At 33.3% G+C, this 18,592-nt stretch overlaps 1 protein-coding gene across 12 annotated transcripts in view; it reads right to left on the reverse strand.

Moving 5' to 3' along the window:
- Nucleotides 1–11,012: 11,012 nt before the first annotated feature.
- GPATCH2L (G-patch domain containing 2 like) overlaps nucleotides 11,013–18,592 on the reverse strand; it is a 56,458-nt gene continuing 48,878 nt past the window's right edge. For 7 of the 12 annotated variants that reach the window (XR_012486462.1, XR_012486461.1, XM_074289944.1 and 4 more), the window contains one exon: nucleotides 11,013–11,241. Coding sequence is in view for 7 of the 12 variants with exons in the window: in XM_074289944.1 (XP_074146045.1) it covers nucleotides 11,072–11,241 (170 nt within the window). In the remaining 5 variants the exon portion in view is untranslated. Of the gene's footprint in view, nucleotides 11,242–16,667; nucleotides 16,985–18,592 lie in introns of those variants that run through there. The other 5 variants (XR_012486460.1, XR_012486464.1, XR_012486463.1 and 2 more) reach the window with 1 other exon arrangement.

Consider the following 18,592-nt stretch of genomic DNA (forward strand, 5'->3'; position numbering starts at 1 on the left):
TTACATGAATAAAATAGATCGATGAATTGAGCACACAACTGAAAAAGCTAGAAAAAAGAACAAATTTAAAACCCCTAATTAAATACCAAATTAGAAATTCTAAAATTCTAAGAAGAGATTAATAAAATTAATAAAATTGAAATGAAAAATAATTTATGTTGACCTGATAAAACCAAGAGCTGGTTTTATGAAAAAAACCAACAAGATAAATAAACTTTTGGTTAATTTGATTAGAAAAAAGAAAGAAAAAAACCAGATTACCAGCATCAAAAATGAAAAGGGTGAACTTACCACCAATGAAAAAAAGAAATTAAAGCAATAATTAGGAGTTATTTTGACCAACTGTGTGCCCAGCAAGTCTGACAATCTAATCAAAATAGATAAATATTTACAAAAACATAAATTGCCTAGATTAACAGAAGAGGGAATAAATTATTTAAATAGTCCCATTCTAGTAAAAGAAATTAAACAAGCCAGCAGTGAACTCCCTAAGAAAAAATATATGAAAAAATTCTCTAAATCACTACTGATTAGAGAAATGCAAATTGAAACTATTCTGGGGTATCAGCTCACACCTTTCAGATTAGCTAAAATGACAGGAAAAGATAATTTTGGAGGGGATGTGGGAAAACTGGGACATTGATTACATTGTTGGTAGAGTTGTGAAATGATCCAACCATTCTGGGAAGCAATTTGGAACTGTATCCAAAGGGCTATAAATCTTTTGATCCAGCAGTGTTACTACTGAGTTTGTATCTCAAGGAAATAAAATAGGAGAGAAAAGGACTCCCTTCTGCAAAAATCTTAGCAGCTCTTTTTGTGGTGCAAGGAATTTAAAGATGAGTAGATATCCATCAATTGGGGAATGCATATGAAGGTAATGGAATATTATTGTTCTATTAAAAAGAACGATGTACAAGCTGATTTTGGAAAGGCCTGGAAAGATTTACCTGAACTGATGCTGAAACAAGCAGAACCAGAAATACATCATATACAGTAACTATGAAAGACTTGACTTTTTTCTCATTGATTCAGTGATTGAAGGCAATCCCAGTAAACTTTGGATATTAAATGTCATCTGCACCCAGAAAGAGAACTATGGAGATTGAATGTTAAATCAATATGTGTTATGTTCACTTATTTTTTCTGTTTTTTTTTTTTAATTTCCTTTCCTGTGGTTTTTTCCCCCTTTTTGTTCCGATTTTTCTCTCCCAACATGACTCAGAAAGAAATGTGTTATTTAAAAAGTTAATATACATGTATTACCAGAAAAAATGTTAAAAAAAAAAAAAAGATTGTAAGAGTCACTACAGGTTCAAATATTTCTATTTACTCATTAATCCCTTCTTCTCCTGTTTTAAATATATATAAGGATCATTTTTTAGACAAACTTAGTCTTTTAAGAAAATTGACCAAAAGAATTATCTTTGAACCAACTAAAAAAAGTTATTGTGGAAAGAAAACTAGAGACTAACCTCTGTTCTATTTGTGATTCTCCCTCAAGGTGTGACTTTGGGAAGACATCTCTAGATCCGTTTCCTCATCTATAAAATGTTTAACATTCTTATCAATAATGATTTGAAGGTAGAGATGAAATAACACAGATCCCAACAATTTTCAACAATCTAGAATGATGGATTTATGATATCATATAGGATGGGAGAACAGTTAATATGGAAAAGACCTATAATCAATAGTGCAAGACCACAGGCACAAAGCAAGTGTGATTATTGGATTTAAGAAAAAAATAGTGCAAAATGTTTCCATTTTACGCTGGAAAATATTTGAATTACTATGGTCCATGTTGGTGTTAAGTGTCCCATCTTAAGAAAGGTCACTGACAAGGTCAATACTGGCAGGAGTGGGATACAGCAGATATAACATTGGTTTGAAACCAAGATGAAACCAAGATGATCCAAGTTCAAATTTGACCTCAGAAATTTACTAGCTATGTGGCAATGGGCAGGGCATTTAATCTTTCTCAGTCTTAGTTCATTTTTTAAATGAGGGGATTAGACTTAATGTCTATAACTCTAAATATCTAAATTTTACATCTAGAAAAAAAGGAAACAAAAAACTGTGATTATTTAGCATAGAAAAGACTGACAATGACGAGCTAACTATTTTCAAATATTTAAAGAGCAACAAATGGAAGAACTTGCTTTGATTGGCTCCAGAAAAGTTACAGAAAGACAGGTTTCAACATAGTTTTTAAAAAATTTCCTTATTATTGAAACCATCCCAAAGTGGAATGAGACTTTGTCTCAATTAGTAGTTTCCATTCCCTGTTACTAAAGGTCTTCAAGTAAAGGCGGGGCATCTATTCAGGAATACTATAAGGAATTTGCTAATGTAAATATCCTCCCTATTGACTTCTGGGTTCATTTCCAATTCAGATATGAAAATAAGGGTTAGATTAAATTATCTCATGATCCTTCCAGGTCTGATATCCTAGAAATGTATGGCTCCATGGCCCTAAACCTGTTAAAGGCTTGGCTTCAAGAATCTCTCTTCTAGTTAGAATAACAGACTGTTTAAGTAGTTTTTTGGTAAAATGAACAAAAACACTGTAAAACAGTAACAAAAATCAAAGTCCGATTCTTTTTGTACAGCAAAACAACTGTTTGGACATCTATACATATATTGTATTTAATTTATACTTTAACATATTTAACATGTATTGGTCAACCTGCCATCTGGGGGATTGGGGGGAAGAAGGGGGGAAATTGGAACAAAAAGCTTGGCAATTGTCAGTGTTGTAAAATTACCCATGCATATATCTGGTAAATAAAAAGTTATAAAAATAAAAATGAGTGAGAAAAAAAAACTAACAAAAATAACCTCCCTGTTAATGTTGCACCTCTAATGTTGCAATAATACAAAGAAGAAAATTACTTCTAGAATCACAAATGACAAGCACTTCTGTTCTAAATCACTCAAATTCTGAAGACTCCCGACTCCAGATCTTAATGGAACACTGACTAAAATTTTACTTGATTCTTGATTGATAATTTGCTATCATTAAACAGGGCTATATTCATACTCAGGCACATGAGCATACTTGGTCATGCAGGGAATTCCCTCTTCCCCTACCAACAATTATATATGAAACTCCAAGGAAGACACCTGAATGGCTTTAAGGTTCATGTAGCCCAGGTTAAAATTATTAGGTCTGGGACTAAGTAATGGAAAAAAGAAGAGTGTCTACCTTTGACACTATCATCAAGTTATTTTTCATAATTTCATAAATATTGATTTCTTCCAAAGAAGCATTTTACAGAGCAACAAAGACAATATATCCAACAGCTACAGAAATAAGAATCAGTACTAAAAGTGTACAATGGACTACAAGGACATTAATAAAAGTCAACATTCTAAAAATTATAAATTAAATACACTTATTGCCTGCAGGGTCTTTTTTTTTTTTTTTTTTTTTTTAAAGACATATAAGATGTTTTTTCCCCTGATGACCTATGTGGAAATAGCTTGTATTTGTTTAAATCAAAATTTTGAGAATGATCAACAGAAAAACAGCCTCTCCTTTGGGGAATTCAATGCCTGTTATTGTCTGCAGAATTCTGGAAATTGAAATTCTGGTAATGGAAAGCAATGACTACACAAAGGAAAAAATATTTTCAGAATGGTTGTTGCTACATCATTCAAAATTTCTAACAGAAAAGTTGGTTTCTAAGTTAGTTAACCATATGATATTGATGAGTCAGCTTTCCCCTCCATTTTTATATATCCACAAATTATTTCCAAGGCTTTTTTTTTGGACAAATTCCTACATTTGATACTTAGAACAAACCCAAAGAGTTAAAGTCTAAAAGTGAAAATTATACACAGTCTACTAAACAATACATGGCTGTTCTACATATATTACAGGAGAAAGAATTTGAGATAGTGTTTCAAGGTGGTAGATGGGAGTCCAGGTGGCATATCTCACTCTACAATTCATTCCTAAAACAGTTGTCTACTTTCAGTGATGGTGAATCTGCTAGTCTTGGTGTTCTTTCTCCATGTAAGTCAATTAACTTTACACTGAAAAAAAAGTTCATATTAATTCCTTGGATGAATGAAGTTATTTAATTTTAAAATGGAAGTAAAAGTAGTCTACAAATAGGAAGATTACACCTTGGAAGAACTATTTTGCTAAGACATGTCATCAATCACAAGGAAAAGTGAGCAGGATCAATTTGGTAGAATATCCCAGCACAACCAATCATCATTCACATATAATTTTGGAGCTTACAAGAATTTGAGAGATTACTCCAAGATTCTCCTTTTACAGAGTAGGAAACAAAGGCTTATTATATAAGGAAAGTCACATGAAGTGAAATTACATTCTGTGACTTAATATTTCTCTTATTCACTGAACTCCATATTCAAATATAAATCAGGCACATTTTCACCAAAAACTCTCACACAACTATTTTATCTCTTATGTGCCACACCTTCCACCACTTAACAATTCTTGACATTTGAAATGTTAATATTTCACCTCTTTGTATTTAGTTGAATATATTTTGTAATTACTTATCTGTGTGTATATACTGTTCCATTTCTCTGCTGTCCAATCCCAGCACTATAGAATATTAAATATTGTAGACAGTTTGTCCTTATCTTCATAAGCGTCTATTACAATATCTGGCATAAAGAAGACATTAAATGCTTGTTGAATTTAAAACATGGCTGTCTTAAAAATACTGCTCCTGTTTATCAATGGTAAAATCCAATGTTATCCTTCAGACTTCTCAAAGAATTACCTAGGTCAGTGAAGTATTTAATACAAAATGGAAGTAAAAGTAACCTATTGAAATACATAAAGAACTAAAATTCCTGCAAAGGGCTTAAAGTTCAAGTGAGATTGATTCATTGAGGTATTGATAGATTCCATTCCATTCCACTTGTATCAGATAAATAAGCACCAAGTTTTTAGGTATTCTTTCACTTACTTTCTCCATTTTAGTAACTGATAACAAGACTTAATTCCCTAAGAGCCATAAGTCCCTTTCAGAAACTTAAGCATTATCTTTCACTACTTACTTTTACATGTTTTCCAAGGATAACATGTACCATTTTAAAGGACTCCTGAGATTTTAGTCAGAACAGGTGTTAAGCACCATATTCTGGAAAGCTGAAAACATCAAATTGACTTGCAAAACATTAACAAAATAGTAAGAGTATTTTAAGAACTTGGGGGATAGTTCAATACACTCTTACATCAAGTATTTGGAAAAGAGGACTTTTGGTCCATCCACTGCATAAATCTTGGCTCAATTTTAAAATACTAAAGTACAAAAGATTAATATCTAAGAGTTGATTACCCTGCTTATTCTAACAGATTACTAATTATATATTTGTGTACTATAACACTTTGCTACCCAAATGAACTCTTTACTGATATCATAGGATCACCTTTTACTCCTCAGCCTGGTATTTAGGTTTACTAATCTAGGTAATTTGGGACTATACAAATCTGTACACTACCTACACTTTTGACTGAAATAATTCACTCTATTCTCCTATTTTCAGAGTGTTCCCAGCTACTCCCTAACCTTGGTCATCCTCTTCAATCCTTGCATTCAGAGATTAGGGTCCACAGTCAATTACCCTAGACAGATTTTCACCTGAAGTCATCAGCTTCACCATCTCAACTGAGCTGATGGAGCTCTTTCCCTTTATGTTTCTTACATCATTTTATCTATATGCTTTTGTTTGTTTTGCTCTTATATCATGGCTATCTAGAAATGTTTTAATCTGATAGACTTCAAAATTCTTTAAGGGCAGGGGTTCGGTTCACACTGCTTTTTATTTCATTATATGCCTAACAGATGTTTATTAAACTGAAACCTCATCATAACAACAAATGGAAATAGTTTCGAATCATGATTTGGTTTACACACTTAAAAAATCCTGGAATCATTCATCTAACATCAAAACACATTGGGATTTTTAGTACAGTTAAAAATTCCCATATATCCAACTAAGTCAATTGAAAGTATTTGGGAAAGTGTAATAATCTATTTTGTTTTATCTCTTTTAATCTAGACATAATGTGGATATCATTTTCTTCATATCTTTATCTCATCTAGAAAGCAATTTCCAGAGGATCATTCTAATTCTTAACAACTAAGGGAAAAAAGCAACAAAGGAAATCTGATACATTATCATAGTTTTTACCAAGGTTAAGTCCATGTAATTAAAAGTATAGAGCTGATATTGAGCAAAACAAGCAGAACCAGGAATACAATGTACACAATGTACAGTTAACAGCAAAAATGTGTGATGGTCAACTATGAAAGATTTGGTGGTTCTTAGTGCCTCAGTGATCCAAGGCAATCCCAATAAATTTTGGATGGAAAACACCATCTGCATCCAGAAAAAGAACTTCGGAGATTGACTGTAAATCAACATATGCTGTGTTCAAAAATTTTTTTTTCCTCTCCCACAGTTTTTCCCTCTTCTGACTTTTCTCTCCCAACATGATTCATAAAGCAATGCGTACTAAAAATTAATTTTAAAAAAAAGTATAGAAATACCACAGTGTTCTGGGTAACATCTAGAATTAGTTAAAATTTTATTGGTTAGGCCTCTATCCTTGAAAATATATCTTCCTCTTAAGGCACATCTTCAGATTCTTATTCTTCAAAATATTGGTAGTGCTCGACTTCCAAAGTAATAATCTCATTAGTTATCTGTTAGAAACTTGAGGGGATTTCTTTCTTCCTTTTTGGAAAAAGACAACTCTTGGTATTTCTCACCTTTGTTCATTTTTCTTCTTTGATGTTTTCATTGACTTGACTTTTATGTGTTATGAACTCCATATAATGTTTCATTAGGTGTTGAGAATTAATCCCTATTCATCTAATCCCTGATGTCCTCCCCCCACCCTCCCACATTTCTACTGTTTTAGAAAGGAATGAGGAATCATGCTAGGTAGGTTTTTGCTTCTACAACAAAGTACTTCTGGGTCAGTAACTACCAGAGTGGGGAGAAAGGACACATTTGTAGTAAAAAGTCCCCCCAAATTCCAAAATCAAAAAAAAAAAATAGTCCTCAATGACTTGAGGTTTACTGATAGCAACATTAAATTGTTTCCTCTGTTTCACACAATTCCTATAGGGTCACAATCTTAAATTGAAAGGAACTTTTGAGGTCATCTAGTGCATGAATCCCCATCCTTACCCCCAAACTCATACTTATACACACATCCTCAGAATCACAGAATTTGTTTCCTTGCTTTTTCCAATGACAGAAAATGTGTTACCTCATAAGGCGGCTCATTCCCTGAGATAATATCATCAAAAGTATATCCAACCTACCCTTATCATAGGTCTGACAGGAGACACTAAATAATGCTATAAAAGAGCATGGAATTACTAAATCTCTTCTTTTTTTTTAAAATTCAGCTTTTACCCCTAAAAGTACTGACTGAATATGTCTATTCCTGAGAACAAAGATCGGACAAACCAAAATGTAGAAAGGATCTAAATAAAATCATTTTATGTTTGAAGCAATCTTCTGAAAAACAGGAAGCATTAAATTTATGGCCACATCATTTGTATGATCCATTTGTCTAGTTTTTAACAGTCTTGGTTAATTCTCCATCTCTGCGATCACTACATCTATCTTTTTATCTTCATTCTTTAACTTTTGGAGTCTGTTCTCTCATCTACAAACTCCCCTTTCCTAATTCGATTCAGCTTTTATTCCCATACTGTAAAAACTATTAGTTCATTGGCTTCAACAACATCTAACATTGAATACTAAATGCCTATATATACTCCTACTTTACTGTGGCATTTTAGTTCTAGTTAATTGTAAGGCTTGGATGTGAGAGGGACCAAAAGCAGCAGGCATTCATTTTTAGACTAGTCATTTCCCCACTTGAACAGCTTAGGTGCAGTCTATTTCACCTTCCAACAGGAGAATATTGATTATGACAATACTACATTTGATTTTAAGATGCATTTAGATTTGCAAATTTAAGGCTGTCTGATATACTTCCTAGCTACATTATTATTTAACATCTTTTTAAAAGGATAACATTTTTTTTCTTTTTACCTACATAATTGTGAGAATGGTTTTCTTAATGTTACAATAAAAAATTCTTTAAAATGTTAGTTTTAAAAAACCCCTTGTAAGTCTTCAGTTAGATGTAAATCTGAAAGTAAAAGGCCTCAATAAAAAGTACAATGTTCAATATCCTTAGTTAGGCTATGTAATGACAATGTGTGCAGTCAGTTTGTATTTACCAGAATCTGAAATGAATATAAACTATGGGATTCAGCTTGAGTTATTTCTTTTGTGCAAATCAAATATTTAGTAGGCTAAAGGTCTGGCTCAAGAAGCAGTGTCCCACATTTTTCTAAGAATTTGTTGATTATCTGATTTTAAAATATTGTGTTTTTCCCAAAATTCTTTGTAGGATTGTGTGATTGATTTCTTAAAATCTTGATATAACAGAAAGGACAATGAATTAAAAAAAAAAACCCAAAATATACTCAGGATTAATATCCTTTGGAAATCCATTTGTAAAGAATATGGAGAACAAAGCATCACAAAAAAGACATTTGGTCAATATTCATAATTCCGTAAGCATGCAAATACAGCACCTAAATCAAGGAGCACAATTTGCACTCCCCCCCCCCCATGTTGAAAAGCATTCCTGTGCTTAATAATCATTTTCCCAAGTACAAATTATTTTCCCATCTTATTGAGTACCATCTATAACAAGTACTCAAGCGAGCAGACAAGAATATCCCAAAACCAAACATTTTGATATGCAGTCCTGACACACCATTTTGTAAATTTGGCTCTCAATCTGCAAACTGGGCTGGTCAATGGGAAGCTATATTAACAAGGAATATAAGGCATTGGAAAGAAGGGAGGGAAATCCTATACATCATCCAAATAATACATTGCAAATTTGAGAGCAATCAAGATATAAGGTGCCTTTACATACTGGCAAGTACAAAGAAATCAGAGATGTAAGAGAAAGAAGACCCCAACTCTCAATTCTTTGTTCCATGCCTATACTGCTGCCTATACTGCTGCCTATACTGCAAAGTGGAGATTAATCAGACTATAATCAAAGACTATTTTGATCTAATGTCAAGTCATGTGGACCAAGAATTTAGAAACTTGAAATTTAATCTTAGGTTGCTTTAGTGGCAAGTCACTTAAATGTTTTGTGGCTCTCTATGCCTTACTGGGATATTGTTAAAGGTAAATAAGATGATACACAATCTTTAATTTCCAGCCAAAAAGGGGTTATAATGATCAACACAATTATTAACACCTCTGTTATCTAAGCCAATCCTTTTGTAAGTTAAAGCATAATGACACTGATAAACCATTGATTTTGCTTAACCCTACAGTAGACAGACCACTTTGAAGTTTATAAATCATCAGAGGCAGGATTCAAACACAGGTGTTCCCAATTCCAAGTCCAATACTCTATCAGCTACACATCTATCCACATGGGCCAGTGGGCTTGGTACAAGGAAAAATAATATTCTATGGCCATAAATCCATCACTGATTAAATATATCATAGTTAACAAAAAGGCCATAACCCAGTACCATTACTATGGAAACACAAAGAGTATACCCTCTTAATAGTGAGTGAGATGCATCATCTACTTCATCTTTGTATCTGAACACAATGGTCAACACATACTTCTATGGAGGATAAAAGAAAGCAGCTGGGCCCTGAACTCTTCTCAAATATATAAAAGAATATAATTTGAAAAGGGAAAGCAGTTAGAGAGTTCCTTAATTTTAATCTATTACTAGAACAGCTTCTGAAGTTCAGGAAATGGGAGCACTTATCTGCCTTCAACATCTATTTCAGTACAGAAAATGATCAACAATGTGAGAGTCCCTATAGAATTTACTGTGTACAGTATGCATGTAAAAAACAATCAGTTTGCTGACTGTTCATTCTTTTAGTTTCCTCTTACATGTTTCTCAGTATAAAGTACTCGGAGTGAGCACCTTTACGTTAAGCCCCTTAAAACAGGCGGTCTAATACTACTATAGGAAATGGCAGCCTCCCTTTAGCATTTTCCATTAGTTACACATCCCTCATATTGATAGCATCGCAACCAACTTCAGGTATGACCAGAGATCTTCACAATGCTTCAAGAATGAAGGGAGACCATGGAAATTTTTATCAAAAACAAAACAAAACAAACAAAAAAAAACAGATGGCCCAAAAGAGTTGTTATACAAACAGATAAGCTTAAAGTTATTGGCTTGAAAGATCAGTAACTCACATGATAAAAGGTCTGCTTGAGAAAATGCAATTTTAAAAAATATTTTACAAGATATCTTAGAGCTTATTTTCACCTAAGTTATCTTCGTTGTGCCAATTTGAATGTGTTTAATGGGATTTCTTGCTCAAGAAAAGAACACAGGAGAAAAGGCAATGATTAGCATAATCATGAGCAATGTTAAAATATCTACTAGACAAACTTTCTGAGGCCCAAGTTATTGGCCCATGTCTCTCCTAAGATCCAGCATGACTGATGGAGTCTTGGTGTACTGAAACCACCAAAACACATTCCAACATCCAAGGCTTGAAATCAGTCTCATGTTCTGGTGTCCTATACCTCCTGGTCAATTTCATGCCTGTCTTAAACTCAGTTCTCACACTTGCCTGAGCTAGCTGAAAGTCAGCTCTTCTTCAGAGGATATCGGCAGCACTGCCACAAAATAAGATGCAAAAGCAATCACCAGTTTCACAACAACAAAGACAGACATCTGCAAAAAAGCAACAGCTCTGTAAAAGTAGCTGTAGATAGATGTTGGGACAGCAGTGACAGATAAACATAATAAATACAGAATAGCAATAATTTTTTTCAACTGCCCCAACATGTTAATACTTTTTAAAAAGTGAATCATAGGCATGATTTTCCAATAAAGAGATCAAGTTGCTGTGATTGAAGATAAGTGCGCTGAAAATGACGATAGGTATTACCAAATAAGATAGCTGGGACAGTATAGTCCAAAGTCTAAAATGTTTTTAACAAATCCAGCCAACACTTGGTGAGCAAAACGCCTCTCTAGCTGCATCCAGAGCTTTTTTCCTGCGGCATTTTAAAAAAGGTTGCTGTAGCTTGCCCTGTGGTTTTCTCTGCTGCATAGGTTCGGACTGACCACTCAGAATTCGGAGATTTTTGAGCCTGAGATGATGGTGGGATTGCTTCTACTTCATCCATGTGAACAGGTAGAGCTGTTGGAATAAAAATAAGAAAGAAACAAGGGGAAGGGGACAAGGAAAGGGAAACAGAGGTAGGCAAAGGGAAAAAATGTTCAAATTAAAATAACTGAAACTTTTAGGAAAAAAAACAACAACAATTCCACTAATCCCTAGAAACCTTAATATTTTAAAAGGACAGACTATATATTCAGTTAGGCATTAATATAACAGTTTCCATCTAAGTTAACATGCACTTTGGTGAATAAATTTAGCTGTGGGAATTACTAATGTGAATTTCTAATATTTTTATCCTAACATCATTAATATAAAAAAGGTAGGACAAAAAGTTAGAATCATCAGCATCCAAACAACAGTCCAGATCAAGTTACCCATTAATATGTAATAGGCAATACACTCTATAAAGTAAAATTTGGAATGAAAGCAAACTAATAGGGAAGAATGGGATTACTTTTACTTCATTAAAAGACAATCCCATTCTTTTACAGGTATTGTGGTCTAAAGGAAAGAGCAAAACTTTTTAAACTGTGGTTAGTGAACCCCAACTGGGATCATGTAAATAAATAGGGGGTCATGACATTATGATTTATTATTAGTAAATGTTTGATTTGTATACCTATTTTATATACCTATGTACCTGGGGCCATGTAAAAATTTCTCAGGTGAAAAAGTCACAAGTGGAAAATGTTTAAGAAGCCCCATGATAAAGTACCAATTTTAAAGTCAGGAAGACCTTGATTTAAGTTACATACAGTGTATAAATATGCCCAATTTACTTAATTTGTTGGTATCCCCCAAGCAACTCTCTAAAATTAAGATAAGTTGTTGACCTACATTAATAATTTCCGTACCACTATTGAATAAGGATCACATAAGGTATAGACCCAAAAAAGAAAAAAAAAAAAAAAGGAACAAAAATCTGTGATTCAAACTTAACAAAATGCAACTGATGGGAAGGAGAAGGAAAGTTAACCTTCTACATAGTATCTTAAGGATGAAGAATTTATTCTGTATCTCAAAGATATGAATATTTAAATCCATTTGGATTACCTCATCTTAGTGATATCTAGAAAAATCTGCTGTCCTAAGCACATTGAAATTACTTGTTTTTCTAAAAATTTAGCCTGAAATCTACATTTCAGCATTAGTGATCTACTATTTAGAAAAAGATACTTGAACATCTATCTTCCAAACAGATAAGGGCTATTCTACCTAAAATAAATTCAACTCAAGAAACCATCAACAATAAGAACATTATTCAATAAGATTTGCTAAACATTTTACAAATATCAGTAAGTGATTACTTATTGATCCTCATGACAATCCTGTGAGGTGGGTACTGCTGTTATAATTATCTCCATTTTAAGTGGATATCTTCAACATAAAGAAGATCCAACTCACTTCCAGTTGATCAGTGATGGACAGAAATAACTACACCCAGAGAAGGAACACTGGGAAGTGAATGTAAATTGTTAACACTACCGTTTTTCTACCCAGGTTACTTATACCTTCGGAATCCAATTCTTAATGTGCAACAAGAAAATTGGATTTACACACATATATTGTATCTAGGTTATACTGTAACACATTTAATATATATAGGATTGCCTGTCATCTAGAGGGAGGGAGGGGAAATTTTGGAAAAATGAATACAAGGGATAATGTCATAAATTACTCATGCATATGTACTGTCAAAAAATTTTATAAATGTAAAATTAATAAAAAAATAATTATCTCCAATTTTACAAATATGGAAAACAGGCTTTGAGAAATTAAATAACTTGCCCATCGTAAAGTAGCTAATAAGCATCCAAGTACTTAATCCAGATTTTTTAACTCATGAGTTCAATACTTTATCTTCCATACAATATGATATGGGTTCATTTAAAACAGAGTTGGTATATATTGTATATTCTTAATCCTAGTATATTCTTATAATATAGTATAATAAATATATAAAAAGATAATATAATAAGTATCCTACAAAATAGAAACATAATGAAAGAAAACAGCTGGACAAAGTGCCAGAAGAAACCTAAAGGAAAAGACAGCTTTTAGTTAAAGATGTAGTTGAATCAAGAACAACTAAGCCAGAACTTTAAAGAAGGATTTAATCAGTAGATAATTGGAGATTGTAAGTGTAGTCATAAGGGAGGCCGGAGTTTATAAATAGGAATGAAGAAAGATAACACTAGAAAGAGTAAGTTTGAAGGCAGATAGTCACCAACTTTAAACTGCCAAATTATGAAGTCTATGTTTGAACCTACAGACAATTGGGAGTCACTGAAATTTTCTGAGTGAGTACAAAGATCAAATTTATATGGCAGTTGCCAAGAATGATAGATGGGAAAAAAAGAGACTATAGTCTAAGAGATTACTTAAGGAGCTATTATAATATAGAGTAGGCAAGAGTTGGGGTAAGAGCTTGAGCCTATTATACTGAAAATAGGGAAGAAAGGAAAAATTTAAGATAGTGCATGGGTAGAATTTATAGATATGAGAAGAAGAAAATAAACAAAGATGATGCTACAGTTTGCAGAGTTCTGGTGACCCAGAAGACAGTGATATCATTAAAGAACAGGGAAGCTGGAAAGAAAGACAGTTTAAAGTGGAAAAAGATGAATTCATTTTTTGTAAAGGCTAATTCTGAGGTGCCAGTGGGCTATTCAGATAAAGATGTCCTAGTAATTAGGAATATTGAAGCTCAAGTGAGAAAATTAGGCTGGACATAATTCCTGCTCTAATGCCTTTATGAAACCCTAACAATCTCTCCAAACCTCATTTCTTCATGGGTTAAGATGGGGACGATAATTTTATTTACCTACTTCACAGGGTTGTTGAGGATCAAATAAAAGGATCACAAAAAGTGTTTTATAAACTTTAAAACACCATGGAAATTAATAGTATCTGCTGAGAGGTGGAAAATGAAATCATAGGAGTGGACAAGGTTGATAATAAAGATTGAGGGCAAGGACAGACAAAAGAGTTGGGGAAACCCATGCTTTGGGATTGGGGATAATGGTTAAAAGATGAATTACTATCTGAGAAGAACAAATAGGTAAGAAGAAAATAAGGGATAAAATATGTTCAGAAAATAACAATAGAGCACAGAGAACTCTCAAAGGAGCAATGAGTGAAGGGCTCAACAATGTCAAAATACTATATAAAAAGGTCAAGGAAAATAACTAAGAAAAGCCACTATGAAGTCATCGGAGAAAGAACTACTCCAACAGTTTAAAAAAAAAATTGTTTCCTTTTAAGAAAAGTAAACTGGCAAAGATGATAAAAGATGATGTTAATGTTGCTAGGATTGTGGAAGGACACATAACCTAATACGCTGTCAGCAGAGCCATATCTGAATTGGTCCAAATATTCTGGACCATTCAAATGTCTATACATTCTAATACAAAGATCTTCCTAGTAGGCATATACCACAGGGTTGTCAATAACAAAAAGAAAGGTTCCATATATACCAAAATATTCAAAGCAATACCCCTTTTGTAGTAGCAAAGAAATGGGAACAAAATAACACTATCAATTGGGTAAGAGCTAAATATATTATAGCACATGAATGTAATGCAATATTACTATGTAGGAAGAAATGATAAATATGAAGAATACAGAAAAGCACTCATCATATGGATTAAAGTGGAGTGAAATAAAGAAAATCAGGCAATAAATATGCACAATGACTACTTCAATATAAACAGAATTTTTTTTTTTAAAGGAACATAAAATGAACAAAAAAGAAATTTCAATTTTAGGAAGTATCTCTGACCCTAGAAACAAAATGAAAAACTGTAAATTTTGTTTTTTTTGATAGAAGGAGATTCTAGGCGTAGAACGTGTAAAATGTGGTTGATATGTGGAGTCAATTTTTCTAGTTTTTTTTTTTTTTTTTTCTCTTCTTCATTCTTTGTTCCAAGGAATAGTTTAACTGTGTAGGAAAAGGGAGAGGTACATACTCAGGAATTAAAAGAGATGTAAAAATAAAAATATTTGTAATAATTATAGATTCATTTTTAAAATGTCATTGGTGACCTTAATTGTTGTTCAACTGTTTTAATCATGTCCTCTTTTGGGGGTTTTCTTGGCAAAGATACTGGAATGGGTTGCCATTTATAGATAAGGAAATCAAAGCAAACAGTATTAAGTCACTTACTAACGGTCACACAGCCAGTAAATGTCTGAGGCCAGATTTGAAGCTAGGAAGATGAGCATTCCTGAATACAGACCCAGCATTCTATTTATTAAGCCACTTAGCTGATACCTTGGTGACAGTTATAAAGATAGAATGGAAGAGACAAAACCATACTCGCAAAAGTCTGAGGAAAGAGTAATGGTAAGATCGTACAAATATTGACTACTCCTAGGAGGAAGTTCAGTAGTATTTGGAGAAAAAGCAGAAAGCTAGTTTGAGGAGTTGGCAAAATCAAGAGATGATTTTTTTCTTTAGGAAGATGCTAACATTTTCCACCAAGAGCTAAAAAAGCCAATAGTGAGAGATCAAAGATGAGGAACAGAAAACAAAATGATTCATGAAGCAAGGTATAAGAGGGAGTGAACAGAGATGATATCAAAAGCACAAATGAGGATTAGTCTTGGAATGGAAGAGTGAAAGGAGGTGAAGATTGATGAACACATAGTGAGGTTTTTTGTTGTAAAATAATAGAAATGAAGTAGCTCAAGATAATTACCTTGGTGTTTATAGAAGAGGTGATTTACTAAAAGTGGGGGAGGAAAATAGAGGGAAAGAGTAAAGCTGAGGAAAAATAAGGTTTCTAACAGTTACTGTGTGAAATATAAGAATAACAATAAAGTGCTATGCTCTGGATAAAGGCCAAATTAAGATAAAACAACAATATTTGCAGTGGACCCAAATTAGCAATGATTTCATGACTTTCTCTAGCAGCAAAAATCACATCATCTCAAGAAAGTAAAGTAGTATTTTCATGTGGATTCTTATTTGTTTGGTCTTTTTGGTTTTGTTTTTGTTTTTTTGGCTAGTTAGAAAATATCCCAATTTCTTTTATCTAGTAACTGCCATTTTTGCTATACAATTCCAATTGTTACTTATAATTCTGTAACTTTCCCTAGGTGGCAAAATCTAGGTGTGGTTCTGCACGCAGATCACTTGAATCACATGGGAAGCAAGTCTTTTCAAGTGAGATGACTTAAAGGAAAGGAAATTACTCTTTCTCAATGATTCTATGAACAGATATTTTCTATGATCTCTCATTTCTGCCACTTTAAAAAAAGGTCGAGAAGGCTTCCCAACTTATTTCTACTCTTTATTTACTACCCCTTTATTAACATCTTTAAATTCAGTCAATTTCAACTCAAAACTTTATACAGACAGGGGAGGGGAGGGGAAAACAGGGAAAGATTTGTGGCTGCATGTTTAAGAAAGAAGCTGAATTCATCACAATGACAGGGGAGAGTGTTGGCAGAGATCTGAGCTATTTATTCTTTTAGGAAAATCCTATAAAGAATGACACGAGGAAGCTTCTATCTGCAGTCTTGTTCATCACACTGGTGAAGAGTCCGATAACAGATGTATGCAGTAGCGTGATTTAGTGCCGGGAGCTGGCCCCTGATGTGTATTAATACAGCGGCATAGCGGAACGCACCTCTCTTCATCACTCATTTCTATAAAAGAGGTGGAATCTGAGATGGCCCGATGTTAGGCAGAGCAAGCCCATTTGTTCTACTGACTGATGGTGCAGGCTTGGGCTGTGTCCTTCACCTCTATGGGGTACTGTATATCTCATTTAACTTCCCTCTGTTTGGGTATTCCTCATCTAAGATAGAATTTTTAAAACTCTTCCCAACCATTCTTCTCCTACAAAGGATAAAATGCTAAAAATAGAAAAGACAGGCAATTAAAAAAAAAAAAGAAATCACAATGAAAATTAGAAGAGATGTTGTAAGGCACTAGTTGCTGCAGGAATTGAGAATATATAGATGATCATCTAGGGAAGTGGACAAATACAAACTGTTAGTCCCTTCAGTTGGCCAAATATGGAACACTCTTAATAATCAATTGAAATACAACAGAATAGTAACAGGCAAATTTCTGAGTATGAAAAGCTTTAAGATGGGAAGTCATTTACATGAGAGAGAGAGAGAGAGAGAGAGAGAGAGAGAGAGAGAGAGAGAGAGAGAGAGAGAGAGAGAGAGAGAGAGAGAGAAACAGAGATAGAGAGCTGGAGACAAAGACTCAGAGAGGGAAAACCCTTTTCCTAGCTACCTAGCTATTCTGTAACTTCATTTGTGAATCCTTTCTTTAAGGTCTTCAAGACAAGACTAGTAACAATTTATATATTTCATTTAATATCACTAAAAAAGGACTCCAAATACTTTTAATTTTGATACTCCTTTATTTTTAAATCCTGTAAGTGTAACATTTGTGATTAATACTGAAATCTAAACTGTGAATCAATCCAATCCAGTCTAATCCAATAAACATTTGTTAATAAGATTATATGTATCCTTAACAGGATTAAAATGTCATTCAGTATTATTTTTTGAGACTAGCCTTTTTTTTTTTTTTTTTTTTTTTTTCCCAATTTTTTTCTCTTGATTTCCCAAATTTCCATTAGGGAATTTTCTGACAGACAAAATATTACACTTCTTTCATTAGTGAATTTTCATTACAAATACTTCAAAGAACTATGAATTCACTGGAAAGAATACTTGTTTGGCTAGTGTAAATTAAATATCCTTTATGCCTTTGGAGGTCTTTATAAGTTTTTCAAAGTAGCTAGAAACTGAAAGATGAATGGATGTCCATCAGTTGGAGAATGGTTGGGTAAATTGTGGTATATGAAGGTTATGGAATATTATTGCTCTGTAAGAAATGACCAGCAGGAGGAATACAGAGAGGCCTGGAGAGACTTACATCAACTGATGCTGAGTGAAATGAGCAGAACCAGAAGATCACTGTACACTTCAACAACAATACTATATGAGGATGTATTCTGATGGAAGTGGAAATCTTCCACATAAAGAAGATCCAACTCACTTCCAGTTGATCAATGATGGACAGAGGTAGCTACACCCGGAGAAGAAACACTGGGAAGTGAATGTAAATTGTTAGCACTAATATCTGTCTGCCCAGGTTGTATGTACCTTCGGATTCTAATGTTTATTGTGCAACAAGAAAATGATATTCACACACATGTATTGTACCTAGACTATATTGTAACACATGTAAAATGTATGGGATTGCCTGTCATTGGGGGGAGGGAATAGAGGGAGGGGGAGATAATTTGGAAAAATGAATACAAGGGATAATATTATAAAAATATATATATAATAAAAAATTAAAAAAAAAAAAAAAAGTTTTTCAAAGACCTGCAGTCAA

Source organism: Sminthopsis crassicaudata, chromosome 2, assembly GCF_048593235.1.
Source record: "Sminthopsis crassicaudata isolate SCR6 chromosome 2, ASM4859323v1, whole genome shotgun sequence".
Lineage (NCBI taxonomy): Eukaryota > Metazoa > Chordata > Mammalia > Dasyuromorphia > Dasyuridae > Sminthopsis > Sminthopsis crassicaudata.